The sequence below is a fragment of the Odontesthes bonariensis genome, chromosome 24 (genome assembly GCF_027942865.1).
Source record: "Odontesthes bonariensis isolate fOdoBon6 chromosome 24, fOdoBon6.hap1, whole genome shotgun sequence".
NCBI lineage: Eukaryota > Metazoa > Chordata > Actinopteri > Atheriniformes > Atherinopsidae > Odontesthes > Odontesthes bonariensis.
In genome coordinates, this window is record NC_134529.1 from 17,829,290 (window position 1) to 17,843,692 (window position 14,403).

At 41.2% G+C, this 14,403-nt stretch overlaps 1 protein-coding gene and 1 long non-coding RNA gene across 3 annotated transcripts in view; one reads left to right on the forward strand and one right to left on the reverse strand.

The window, feature by feature from the left end:
- The window catches only part of dpf3 (double PHD fingers 3), a 29,741-nt gene that overhangs the window by 4,526 nt on the left and 10,812 nt on the right, over positions 1-14,403 (reverse strand). The window contains exons 4-11 of one of the 2 annotated variants that reach the window (XR_012768901.1): positions 13,057-13,164; positions 9,553-9,686; positions 9,193-9,288; positions 8,958-9,030; positions 6,820-6,861; positions 4,549-4,686; positions 4,252-4,380; positions 1,142-1,766 (exon numbers count right to left, since the gene is read on the reverse strand). Coding sequence is in view for 1 of the 2 variants with exons in the window: in XM_075459186.1 (XP_075315301.1) it covers positions 4,252-4,380; positions 4,549-4,686; positions 6,820-6,861; positions 8,958-9,030; positions 9,193-9,288; positions 9,553-9,686; positions 13,057-13,164 (720 nt within the window). In the remaining variant the exon portion in view is untranslated. The remainder of the gene's footprint in view (positions 1-1,141; positions 1,767-4,251; positions 4,381-4,548; positions 4,687-6,819; positions 6,862-8,957; positions 9,031-9,192; positions 9,289-9,552; positions 9,687-13,056; positions 13,165-14,403) is intronic. The other variant, XM_075459186.1, reaches the window with a different exon arrangement.
- Positions 7,358-8,200, forward strand: LOC142375218 (uncharacterized). The gene is made up of 2 exons (XR_012768902.1): positions 7,358-7,825; positions 7,993-8,200. It is a non-coding gene; the product is annotated as an uncharacterized LOC142375218 (long non-coding RNA).

Here is a 14,403-nt window from a genome sequence, read left to right on the forward strand (position 1 = left end):
GGTCGGCACATTGTGCTTTTTGTTGTGCTCCTCAAATCATGAATGCCATTTTGTCCTGCTGGGGAAGCTGATGGCTTCACAAAGTGCTGTTGTCACGGAGGGCGCGTGGTCTTGAACACTGTTAAAGTGGCTCATATGTGTCAACATAACATCTACGTGAAGGCCAGGGAGCTTTCCGAGCAGAAATATTACACTGTAAAGAGAAGATGTCATTCAGTTCACCTGTCAGTAGTTTTAATGATGTGGCTGATCAGAGTAAAAGTGGAAAAGGTTTACTGCTACTGCAACTGGGTATTGTGGCTTCAAACCAAAGGATCACAGTGTTTTAAATATCTTATGTGCAGACTTATGTTTCTGTTAGTATCAATGGGGTATCAATGAGCCATAATCAACGACAAACTGATTTATATCAACTGAAAAAGCTGCCAGAAACAGTGATCACTATCCCAGACACTGATGGGTGAATGAAAACAAACACGACCCGAAAGGAATCCAAAGTCTCCCCAATAAGACCAAAGAATTACAGTTGGGAAGAAATCAGCTGTGACTATTTTACCCTCCTACTCCAGGCATTTATTACACACAAACTAAAAGCTCAACTCTGTTAATAAAAATTCGATATGCACACATTTGTCTGATAATCTACACTTTTGCTGAGTTTAACACAAGTGATCAGTAAGTAAGCAAATTTGATCATACTCACCCTCTACTCTGCTAATACAGTGGACTCTAAAGCTAATAAACAGCTTATAGCATATTGTTTCTGTTAGATAAACCTAGTCTCTGATTGCTGGTTTTGGTTAGTGTTTTTATGGATAAAGCCCTTGAGTCATGCTTTTGAAACTGCAACTGATATGTTGCAAGTTAAAAACACTGAGCCACAAATTCGACTGCCTATTTAGCTTAAAATACGTAAGAAATACTGTACCTGGATTGTGTTAACAAGGTTCAAAACGTTTTTGGTTTTTTTTACAAGGTTTTCCTTTTCTAAAATGGGGGGAGTCTATTCAGCCAGATCAGCGTACACAGAAACCACTTCACAGCAGGTAGTAGAATGAGTATTCCCTCTGAGTGCCCACTGATAAAAAAATGAGGATCCAATCCTCACAGAGAGGAGCAAGGTAGTGACAATGGCTCTTACCTCTCAGCTCCCTGTACTCTGGAGTGGCTCAAGAGTCCATGTGTCCATCCTTTCTCCTCTCACTCTCTTTACTCATAGTTTACTATTTCTGCAGTCCACAGCACCTTCAAACTCTATAGTCCACAATTACTTGATTTAGTAGTGATATTTAGTTTGTAAAAGTGATTATTTGGCAGAAGCAAAGTCAAAAAAGGGAGCTTTTGTTGTTTATGAAAAGTAGAATCCAAGAAGGTAGTTGAAAAAAAAAAAGTAATTTCATCCTTGAGTGTTGATTGAAACTTTATGAAAATCTTCCAAAAATGAAAACAATCTGTTGATTTTTCATTGGTTGCTTCAACTTCAGCCACAGCAGTCCATGGTTCGGCTTTAAGGTGGGTCACTGTTGCAGAAATTAAAAAAAAAAAAAAAAGAGTTCTAGTCGGAGAATGCATTTCATTGCCATGAATACTCCGGATGTCCCGTAATCAGCCGTCAGCTACTGCCTCAGAGTCTGAACACAAAACATCTTCCAGATCTGGATCTTCAAAGCCATGAAACGTGGACGCCTCGCTGTCTGACGCGTTGCCAAACAATTCTTCAAGAGCACTCAGCTTCCTCCCATCCTTCTTCACTCCTCCTCTTCCAGCTACCATGAAAACATCAGCGTCAGAGCAACACAGACAAGGCCACACTTTCTCGCAGCTGTTCTAACAAACTCATTTGCTGGAATGAATGCTCTGCGCTCTTATGGCAGATGATGTTAGAAATGCTTTCCTGAGATATCCAGCAGATGTGGCTCAGCTAGAGTGGAAAACAAGAGCGGGGGAAGAAAAACAAAAGCAACAACAAAAAAAAAAAAAAATGCAGCCAAAGGTGGCGTAATAATGCGTGAAAACTGAGCAACAAAAGAGTGAAGGCATGTCGTAGAAAGGCAGAAGTCCTTACTGATGGATGAGGCTGACATGGAGAGGCAAGCAGGATGGAAGCAAGCAGCAGATTCTATGTGCTTACATCAATTTTAAATGGGTAATTGCAAAGAATTCCAGCTGTCAGCTTTTAATTATTTTGGTCTGAGAGGCTCATTGACAACCCATTGAAAAGGCAAGTGACTCGAAAGCTCAACATCTTCAATATCTAATTAAATCAACATTGGCAGTTACAGACAGAACTTTGTTTGGATGTTAGTGATTTAAACTGAACTGCGTGAACACTTTTTCAAACTCCATAAGTCAAACTAAATTTTATAATCATTGTGTCTTTACTAATGTGCCTTCCAAAATACGTTTCAGAGAGAAATGAGATTGTTCTTAAGCTGTCTAGTGTAAATGTCTGATGCAGAGTTTTAAGCTGCATCACATTTGTGGCTTTGGGGGAAACACCATAAAAGAACATGATCCGAAGATTAAAAAAAAAAAAAAAGTGCAAGAAAGCAAGAAATACACATGAGAAAGATGTGGATAAAAGGCAGATGTGACTGAGATGTGAATTAGAAACGAAAAATAACTTTAGCAGACCACAAATTTGTGAAAATCTCAATTACTTCTCAAAGAACTGATGTGAACATTTTGGTAAGTTATCCCATTCCGTGCATATTGATAGAGGAGGAGATTGCTAAAACTTAAAAGCAATGAAGTGTTGGCTTACAGCTGGTGGACAGTTAGCTGTGCTGCCTGCTCCTCTACAGCTCCAATTTTGTTTGTTAAATCTGTACAAAAAGCTCACAATAACAACACCGCTCTGGCGAGTCACTGTGAGCAACTCGGTTTAGCCAAAAAACAGTTGGGGCACTGAGTAAAATGGGATCAAAATACAGAACACAATGATTTGCAAATCAGTTTAGAATTTAATTGCCGGCCACGTTTCAGAAAAGCAGGGGAATGATGACCACTGTGCTGACTCACCTTTTCTTTTACCAACAGTCTGTTTGGTAACTGAGAGACTAACTGCTGTAGTTCATTAAAGAGGAAGGCTTTTCCATAATTACCTGATGTAGCATTTCACGTGCTTAACAGTTTGGGGCCTGTTGTTTTTTTTCTCGCCTGCCAAAATGCATTCAGTGGGTGACCGCTCTGGCCAGTCTGCAGGCCAGTGCAGCATCGCTATCGTGCCATGCATATATCATGCCCTTTTCTTGCTGAAATAAGACAGCAAGAAACAACTACACTGTCTGGATGGCTGCATATGTTGCCCCAAATCTAGAATATATCATTTTAAAATAACGGTGGCTTCGCAAATGTGCAGAGTGCCCACGCCATGTGAAATAATGCACCTCCATAAGATCATGGATGCTGGATTTTTTTTACTTTTTTTTTTTGGCAAGGAGGACACATTGTCCAGGATTGCCAAAAGTAATTCAAATTTAGTTTCTTTGGACCATGGGACAGCACTTTCACTTGTCTCAGTCTGGATTAAATGAAATATGGGTCTTGTTAGTGTGTTTGTTTCGTTTGAATCATAGAGATTTCGTATTGTTTTCCTTCTTTTCATATGCAGTGCTGAGTGGCAGCCTGAAGATAACATCGACACTGGCAAGCAATTTCATGTCATGTTAAGTACCACAGATGATGATATCCTTTAATTCTTTGTAACTTCATTCACTGACAAATGGTGATGAATGAAATACACTGTTGATGCCAATTTCATAATGAGCACATATTTCTCAAAAAAAACATACAATTTCTCACTATCAACATTTGACTTTACTTTCAGTTAAATGTAGGGTGAATGATTTGCAAATCGTTGCTTCCTGTTATTTTTAACATGAACATTGAGATTAATGTTTCAGCTTTTTTGATAAGAAGTTTGTAAAGGTCGAACCAGAATGACTGTTTTCCCTTGCTTGCAGTCTTGGTGCAGAATTAGCTATGTGCTAAGCTAATCTTTCAGCTTTCACCATGTATGTCAGCTTAACTTGGCTAGTTGCAATTCAGACAACTCAAACTTGGCAGAAAAAACTAAAGAAGAGTATTCCAACTATGTTTTTTTGATAAACCACTGAAGTCCTCAATATGACATTCATATAAATTCCTTAATCTGTCTAGAAGGAATACAAAGCTATAACTTATAGTATAGTAATCAATGCTGAGGGGAACAAATCAAATTGATTTTAACAATCCCAGTTGCTGACTCACCAGAACGTCCACAGTCAGAGCAGGACACCAGCTCCTCGGCCTGCCCTGTTTTCCTGTTGGAGTCCTGGTCTCCCAGGCAGAAGTCACAGTAGTCGTTGGGGATAACGGCACCATCTGAGCCTTTCTGAGCTGTTAGCAGGAACAAGAATTTGTGATGAGAAGGATATATTTGAAAGGTTGAGGCCATCTAATTTATAACAAAATGTTTGCTTGCTTGAATTTGGATGTTTCTGAGCAGTCAACTTGTGGAACCCTTGTGGTAACGTCTTTGAAGTAACATATAATGCAGCGTCTCACGTTTGTGGTTGTCTGAACTCGGAGGAGAAGCCGGGGGCATCTCAGCCTCCTTCTCCTCTTCGCCTTCCTCCTCTGCCAGATGAGTGTGGGTGTAATGGTAGCTCAGGCCGGGCCGGTTCTTGTAGCGCTTTCCACAGACTGCAGATAAAACATTGCAGCTCCATTATTCATGTGCAGCAAGACAAAAGCTTTGTCTGCTAAATATTCAATGCCAAGAAAATGTTTCATACTTTAAATGAGAAAAAAAAAAAATCAGCGACAGACAGTGAAGATAAAATTTGGCATTTCATAGATAGAAAAAAACTGAGGATTCCAAGTTAGCTTTACATTGATGATATTTTTCTTCATTACTATGAGCGAGATTAAAGGCCAGAGGCTATAAGTCAAGCTTTTATAAACTTCTTTATCCACCCTTAATTGTACTGATGTCATAAATCAGATATATGTTAAAAAAAAACAGAACAATACTGATATGGCAGCATTTCCATCTGTGGTGGAGCCATAAAATCTTAATAGGGGTAGCCAGACAGACATTTCTCTAATTCTCTGTGTGGCACATTGTAATAGAGTTTATAATACATTTTATTTAGGTAACTCTTCTTTACATACAGAGGCGTGATGTAGCAGTGTACCACATTTATGTAACTCCTGAGTGAATTTTAGAATTGAACAGTTTTGCAGTTCATTTATCTTCCTACAGTGTTTAAGAAGCTTAATACACCAAGTCGACAAATGGCCATCAGGCACCACTGGAAGGTTGTTGAATGGCTGTCTCTTATGTTTTTGGTGTGTGCACCCTTTGGCCAGGTTCTGCCGACGTTTTTCTCCAGCCGATTCAAAATGTAGAACTGACGTTGTGGCCGCTGGTGGGAAAACTCACTCTGATTGGCTGCTCAGTGTAGCGAGTAAATACACAAGAAGCAAGGAAACAGCTAACAGCTAACGTTTTCCCTCAAAATCCCTTGTGATTTGCCATCTTTATTTCTCCTAACCAAGTTACACTTTCGCAACTATGTGGTCCTGTAGTGAGTACAAACTGATAGTTATGACACATAGTTCTGTTTGACACCATGGTGGCTAACCACCACACCACTGCACAGCCCATGGAAAAACAAAGCACAAATGTTATGGCTTTTTTGGGGGGGTTTAATGTCTCTGCAGTCTTGTAGTTTCCTTATTGTATAATTAATGCACAACCTCCCCCATTCTGCGCTGACAAGCTAAATCTAATTGCATAGGCGATGACTGCATGTCCCGGGAGTTAAATGTTGTCTTTACTTTGTGTTAAAGTGCCGTCTTGTTTAAGTTGACACTGGTGACGCATACTAGGAGACCCAGCAGGGGGCCTCTCTTCGCCACTCTTCTTCATGCCGGTTTGGTGTGTAAGAGCCCTGAGCAAATTATATGGATATGAATATGGAAATGTTTCCCCCATACCTCAGTTTTTCTTTTCCTGTTTAAATTAAGACTTAAAGGTCAATTCGAGCTGGGGTAGCAGCTTGAAAGGTATTGGTTTTAAAGCTTCTTTTTACTGTTTCTGCTTTTGTTGGTTTTTATTTGGATTTTTTTGCACTTTTGCAGACTGATTGATTTGATTTATTAATGAAATAGGATTTTTCTAAATGTCACCAGGTCTGTGAGTACACGAGCAGCCCACTGAAGGACTTCACTATTGCTTGTTTCTGGTGGCAAGACTTTAGAGTGTGGGGGCAACGGCTATCCCTCGGCTCCACCACATGATCTCGTGCTCAATGCGAAATCGTCAAATTCTTTAAGTCTTGCTTTGTGTTCCTGATATCATGTAGAAGTCTTTACAGTGGGCACATTAAGGCTGTGGTTTTTAAAGAAGTTCCTCATTACACAGCTCTCCAGCAGCCACTTCAGTTTGAACTTAATTAAAATTCATTTTGATTGAAAAAAGAAAAAAAGGAGTTAATAAATGCACCTCGTGTAAACACTTTTACAGGAGCTATATTTGCAAAGTAGATACAAAGCAACCTGCGAAACATGCATTCTTCAGTGCAGCAGTAGCTGAGCTGGTGCTTAAGTTAATTTTCAGCAAGCGATTGCAGAAGCGCATGGCATAGCGTTAGTGTCATGCAGTGCTTGTACTGAACCAAGAATCGAAAGCCTGGAGAGGAGTAAAGCATTTAAAGCATTTAAAGCATTCAGCCAGCCATTCCCAAGCCAGATGCCAGTTAGAAAAAAGGCTGATCATAACCATAGCTAATGGAGCACCTAGAAGGAAAAGATGGCGGCAAGTTCAGATACCTTCTTCAGCCTTTTTTGAGTTATGCTTTTGTTTGTACCTATCTGGAACAGAGAAGAAACAAAGGCAAACAATAACGGAAAGACAGAACGAGACATAAAATGAGGATGAGATTCATTTGTTTGAGGTTCAGTCAGCATGTCTATCCACCATCCCCCGTAGCAATCCATTCCTGAGGGGATTCTGTCCGAGTACGAGAGCGGCATGCTAGTCAGGTCTGGATTAACAGCAAACTCTTCATGCTGCAGAAAACTGCTCTTAGAACCAGACAATCAAGGCTATCGTGGAAAGCTGAGAGAAAAGCACATCTCTTATCTGTTTTCTAAACACACTGGCCCTCATTTATCAAACTTGCGTAAGACGAAAAACGTGCGTAGGTCGTGTGTACGTTCTTTTCTGCGCAAAGGTTGGCATTTATCAAATCCATCGTGAGCGCAGGAAAGATGAAATCGCCACGACAGGTCTGAGGCCGTGTACGCACTTTTCCATTTTGACTTGCGGTGACTACAATACAGCAGCGTCACTAGTGCGTGCTCAGGAGTCGCAACAAATCCCTAGGTTAAAATGACAGACTTATCACTTTAAAGAAGGCCCATGTTTTATTTGACTTCAACATAAATATAAACATAAACGCAAATTAAATAAATTAAACAAGTACAACTCCGTAATTGGGAGAGTGATGGCTCATTATTCAACCGCGCACCCTCACACCGAACAGGAGAGGCGCTTTAACACTGCGCATTCGCGCACGCGTGCCACTGTGGAGAGGTGTATAGGGCTCCTAAAGCTGGATCTGTCTCTCGGCTGCGGGGGGAACCCTATACGCCCGAAAAGGTATGCAATATTATTATTGCATGCGGGGATCTCCATAACATTGCCCAAAAAAATGGAGTGCCATTTCCAGATGTACATCCAGAGGACCCCGTACCCAGAGATCCCTTCCACCAGCCTGCACAGCCAAGAGCGCTCAGGAGGAGAGAGGAACGTTTTCAGCGATTCTGACTTTTGGTAAGCATTCTGTTATTCAAGGAAAAAAGAAAGGAGAACAACGATTTCTTTCAGCATTTATTCTGTGACTTCAGTGTTTCATTTATGTCTTTCAATGTACTGTCGATAGATTGCACGGTGTGTGTTAAAGCCATCATCCACTTCACGATCTCTGTTTGTCTTTCTAGGACCTCTGTGGTTAACACGGCTGGCCGGTGTGACGCTGCAGACCGGGGGGCAGAGGCAGGCAGAGGCTTCGGATGTTGACGGGGCCGCGTATTCGTCGCGCGGGTCAGGTTGCCCGGATGCCATTTTGGATTCATCTGTGAATGAAAAATATTAGTTTGATTAGGAACCTCATTTGTGTTGAAAATTAAAGCAACTGTTTTATTTAAACGTCTTGGGTGTGCAGTCATTCTTACCATTCTCGAGCTCTGACATGGGCGCATCAGTGTCAAGTTTCGTAGCTCCGATCAGGCCAGCCACCCTCTCCTCCAAGGCACTCAAATCCAAACCTGGACCCCCCCCCCCCCCCTCCTCCTCCTCCCGTTTGTGACATGCTGCGTCGGAGAGCTGCGACCTTCTTTTTTGGCCAATTTCATATCGGACCACTTCTTCCTGATCTTACTGGAGAAAAAGTAAAACATCGCTCAATTTTAGATTTAATTTAATCTGGAGTTTATCACATTTTATTGACCATCACAGTAGGGGAAAATACATACCTCGTCCGGTCTGCGATTTACAACGCCAACGCTGTTGACAGCTGGGACGGCTGTCAACGCTGTTGACAGCGTTTCTTTGCCGCCTTTCGTCTATCCATGTCGCAAACTCTAGAGGTGCGGCCTCTCAGCCCCGTTTTGTAGAAGGCGTGGTTATGATCATTACGATGGATTTCGGCCGCCGGATTTATCAACAGCCGCTCGATCTTACGATGGGATTGGTGTGGTACGCATGTTCTGTAAATCTCACTTGAACCTCTGCGTACGACGAGTTCTCCGCTCATATCTACGATGCTTTCTACGACGGCTTGATAAATGAGGGCCACTGTCTTGCTGAACTGATGTTCTTTACTTTTAGAAAACACTGTGCTCCTGACTTTATGGTATAAAGTAGCACATGGTGTAAAAAAAGTACAAGTTTTCTGTTTCCTTACTGTCACAGACATATGGTTTATCCTGGTCGTCTGTATTAACAGCTTCTGATCTTCTGCGTGTGGATCCTCTGCTCTGGAAGGAGACGCAACAAACATCGATCAGATATGTGATTCTGCAACGAGTGCACGCTGCAGCACAAATCAAACCAGCAGAAAATATTACCTTGATTTTATTTTTCCTCTGCTTTAGGACACAAACACACACATAACCTCTGTTTCTTTCTCGGACACTCACTTTGCCTCGGTTCCTGTTCTTTCTCTTTGGAGTCTCTAGATCAAACTCTTCATCATCATGGAAACTGTCCCCGTTTTCCTCTGCCTCCAGTACTCTCTGCAGAGTGCAAACACGTATGGGGGTTACATCAAAGTAACACTAGGCTTGAAGAGGTTGGAAAAGAGGACAATAAGACATGGATACATTTACGCTCCTCTGGTCCGAAGGGCTTCTTTTTCCGACGGCTTTAAGGTTTAGAACACATTTTATTGATAGAGCTTGATAAGGTTGGATGTTGCTTATTTTGCTTATCTATATATATAGATATATATATATATATTTTTTTTACTTTTCATTTCATAATAAAAACAAAAATAAGACCTGTATTTCCAGCAAGGTCTCGTCTTCTTTATTGAGGTTGTTTTTTTTCTCCAGCAGGCTGTCCGCCCTCAGGAGAGCCTCCAAAGCTGTGGCCTCCCCCGTTGGCCCCTCTCGCTTGGGGGCCAGCTCTGCTTCTGTAGAGGCACATTGGGAGAGAATAACAGAAAGAAAAGATTAAGGCTTGTGTGTGTGTTTGATCATGCTTTTTCAATGTTTTTTTCTGAACTTGTTCTTTCAGACAAAGACCTGAAGTGAGCAAAAAGCCTCAAAGCAAAGACGCACTGATTTAACCCTTAATTACAGGACTTTCTGTGCAGTAGGGTTCTTCTACACAGAAAGACGGATAGATAGATATTTTATTGACACTACAAAGGACATTTGTGGGTTAGAGAAGCAAAAGAACAACAGAGAGAAATAGCATTGGCAACAGGGTAAAGAAAAGGTGTGCAAAACTGGCAGTAAATAATTATTTTTGTGAGATTAATATCGTAAAACAAACACAACAGGGAAAAAAATAGTACAAATAAAAAAAAGTATGCACAGATGAGCGAAATATATATTTTTATTTTTATCATGCTTCATGTTGCAGCGCTGAAACTTTTGCATCAGGATGCAGATGTTACACATAGCCAGAATCGTTTCCTTCAGAGTCAAATCAAGAGAATCAGTGCGGACATTACAGTGTGCTCTCTGTCTGCATCAGAAATAAATTGGCTTTTGGTAACAATTCAAAGGCAGACTACAAGATTATACATCAATCAAAACTAAGATGCGCCAGGTGAGCAGCCCGTGGTGCGCTGCTCGTCTTTATTTTCTGCCCGTCAGACTTTATCTTTCCTCTCTCTCTACTCATTTCCGCAGAGATGTACTCTGCTGCGCTGACTCTCTGTCCTCCCCTTTGAACTCTAAAACCGGAATAAAAACAGAAAGCGGGGATGTAGAAAGAAGGGCAGGGACTGAGCCCGGCTGCTGAGGCTGTAAGACACGTATTGAACACAAAGCTACTGCACCTCAGAGCACTCCCTCCCCTCCCCTTTCCTCCTTCTCATTTCTTTGTCTTTTTGCATCTGTGACTTTGAAGAGGAACTGCCTTGACAGTTAGTTTCCATCCGGGCAGCCCCCCCACCTCCCTCCCCATCCCATATGCCTCCTTCTTTAAGTCTGTTCTTCTGTGACAACTTCCATCTTTGCTCTGCATTACACCTTCAGTTTTTCTCCTACATTTTATATCAACCTTCATACCAGAGGCCATATGAGCAAACATTTATACAAGCACACAGAAATCCAACTGATCTGAATTCTCTGCTAATCTTAAAGAGGCCCTTCACTAATCTTAAACTCTGTATGAGTTCATTTTATCCATCTACCTTTGAAATCACCTCCTTTGGCTCTTGAGAATGCTTTGGAAAGTTTGAAAATGCAACTCTGGTCATGTTGATATTAGTCTTCAGAGTGGAGAATATCAAGCAGACACATTGGACTGGTTTAAAAGAAGCAGGGAATCAGGGGACAGAGAGAGTCAGTGGAAAAATGTTGCATCTAGGCATTTCAAAATTTTGAAAGATTGGCTGTCCGAAAATTTTTAGCATCTACTGAATCAAAACTTCACAGAGCAGAAAAGTTTAAAGGCTCTAAAACCTTTTTTCAAAGCCTGTATACATTGTGCAGCGTTCGCGTCACAGAGGCCGGCTTTTGAACTGTGCATGGACACCAAGCTGGATGGTTTCTCTCCCCTAACACTGAAGTGGTGGCAGTCACTTCCAAAGAGAATTTCAAATTGGGGTTCATCAGACGACAGCACCAGGCTGAGCTCAGCCTGAGAGAAGGAGGAGGAGGTGATATTTCTTGATCTGGTTTATTCAGAATCATTCTTTGTGTTGTAGAGCTTTAACTTGTGTTTATGAATTCAGCGACAAACTTTGTTGATTGTCAGTGCTTTTCAGAAGTGTTCCTGAGCCCATTAAGTGATTTCTACAGCAAAATCTTGTTGAGTTTTAACGGTGCGCTGTCGCCGGCAACAGCCATTCAATATCGGTGCTTTGCCTTGTAAAGTTTTCTCCAGACTGTCTGAATGTTTTATCAATATTACAACCCCACATAAGAAATTAATAGGGACAATATGGGGGAAAAAAGAGTGCTTCTTACATTTACTTGTACCTTTATTTCTTTGCAGACCGAATGAATCGAAAATATTTCATGCTTTATCTCAACAGTCGACTTCTCTGGGCTCGGAGGCATCTGAGAGGGAGCATCACACAGTTGAAACGTGTATTGCGGTCAGACCAATCAGTATTCAAGATTCTCTGGGAGAAATTAATGCCATGTGTCTCTGAAGTGTTTTTGCTTTCGACATACCAACGTTTTTGGAGATACAATATGCGGCATACTAAAGAAAGCAAATCAGCTCCAGATCCCCGATGTGAGCTGTGACATGAAAAACCAAAAAGCTACGTTTCTAGGGAAAAAAAAGCAAAACAATAAATCGAATTCGGGATTCACATTGTTTGAAGCATTCTTGTGACAGATCCTCTGCGTTCCCGCACACGCACAGAGGCAATCCTCTCTGTTCAGGAAGTATTAAATAAACATAAAGCATTTGCAAAATCTCAAGAGGGGAGAACTGACATTCCTCCACCATGTTATTATAGATATTTGGGCCAACCTTCACCCAACCAGCTGAAAAACAAAACTAAAAAGCTGCTCGCTTCCACTTCCACTTTATCTGTTAACTATAGTGTATCACTGTTTTTCTCTCCTGATATTCACTTTGGTTGGTTGCTCAGATGCAACTTTTTGGGAGTTTCTTCTTCTTTTCTTTTTTTTTTTGGTTCCATGAGAAGAGCTCCCTGTCCTCTGCTTAAAGAGAAACCATTCTTTGTGGAAAGCACTAGGGTATTATATTGCGTCTGGAAGACAGCAAAGGGGAGACAATGGAGTAGAAAAGCAGAAACAAAGGCTTGCCTTTATTTCTCCCCCTTATCAGGTTCCTGGGGCATTCCATTGCTAAAATCCCCTATAACACACATAGTGTATGCATGCATGGATGCACACTCACATCATAAAGCACACAGTGCCACCTCATAAGACTCGCTTACATTGTAATGCCTCATGGACAAATGATTACAGAGGCCCAGTTAGGGTGCTTCTGTGCTGCAGCAAGGAGCAAGAGTCATGAGTGTGTGTGTGTGTGTGTGCATGCGTGTCTACAGCCATGGAACAGTGAGAAAGGGCATTGATTCGAGAGAGAGAATGAACCTAGAGACCTGGTGAGAGAGAGAGAGGCTAACCAGAGCCAGATGGTGAGATAGCAAGCATTAATGCAACAAGATCCGTGCAGCCACAAAACAGCACAGAACGCAAAAATAAAACACATTTTTATTCAAGCAGCTTGCAAAAGCAGTGGGATGCATGAGTTAAAATGGCTGTTTGTGTGTAACTGAGTTATGCCTTTCTGTGTGAAAATGTGTGAATGTGTTGCTGGGCTGTGTGTATTGTTTGTCTTACCTAGTCGAAGCTCACACAAGCGGAGCTGGGGATCCAGAGGAGGGTGGAGTCGCCTCTTCTTTCTCCAGCAACGAGCAGGGTAGGTATACATCTGTCCTGCTGCCTGGCCTGGGTGCAGACACACACACACACACACACACACACATACATGCATATATATATAAGTGTACAGGAACACAAGCAGAGAAACACACAGGAAGAATTTTAACAACCACTAGCGAGCTAACCTTTTTAACAAACCTCACATTGAGTCCCCCCACACACACGTACCCACACATGTAGAGACACACACACGCACACACACAGGCTCTACTTGTATTCCTAACACTTAATATGTCCCGATTTCAGCAGTGCTCAGGCTAATGGTCCATATCTTCAGAGAAATCCTACTAGCATGGTCAGATTGCAGGGAATATTCTTTTACTCACATGTTCGATTTCTAGTCTTTCAATTTTAGTGTCCTGTTTGCATGCCTGTTGGCTTACAAGTACAAAAATAAACAAGTAAATAGATAGATTTTTTTTAAAAGAAGCATACTTCACTTTATTCTAATAAATATTGTGGTCTCTCTTCCCTTAATCATTTTACACCATTAGCTTGGTAGAAGACAGAGATAAAGTGAAGTGAAAGTTTTTTTTTTAACGTGCGCAATGAGCAGAAGAAAAAAAAAAATCAAGAGACGAAGGGGGAGGGATAAATCCAGAATAAATGCATATAATGTGAGTTAGGTCTGCCACAAAGTATAGGGTGTCGCCTGAAGGGCTTTGCATACAAGATGGAGAGCGGGCTATTTGTGTCCAGCTCTAACTAAAGAGCAGATTGTCCCTTTCAGCTGTACAGATGAACCACATGTGCATAATGCATTCTGACTGCTAGTTGCAGTGAGTGGAAACTCCTGAAATATAGAAAAGATGAGTTGAGTTTTTCATTGAAGGGTAGTATCTATATTTCATATGTCCTATGCATGCATTAGTTCAATATTTTTTAGAAAAAAGCATATTTACACTATTGCTGAAAGTTTCTCAGGTCTGTGCAGTAGATATCAAATCCCAACAGGCTAGCTTAATTTAGCTTGGGGCTGGAGGCATGGGGAAAGAAATACATTAACCTAGCTCTTGTTCATAGGTTTAAAAAAAAAAAAAAAAAAAACTGCATTAGCACTCATAAAGCTCATTAACTAATATATTGTGTCTCACACTGGAGTTTACGTTGGTTTCCTGTAAAGATCATGGTAACAACATCCTCCAACAGCTGCCTGATTCAGGCCAAGAATTATAGCAACTTCCACAAAATTGCAAACATCATATTTTCACACATTTTCGTACCTATACAAAAACAAGACATGTT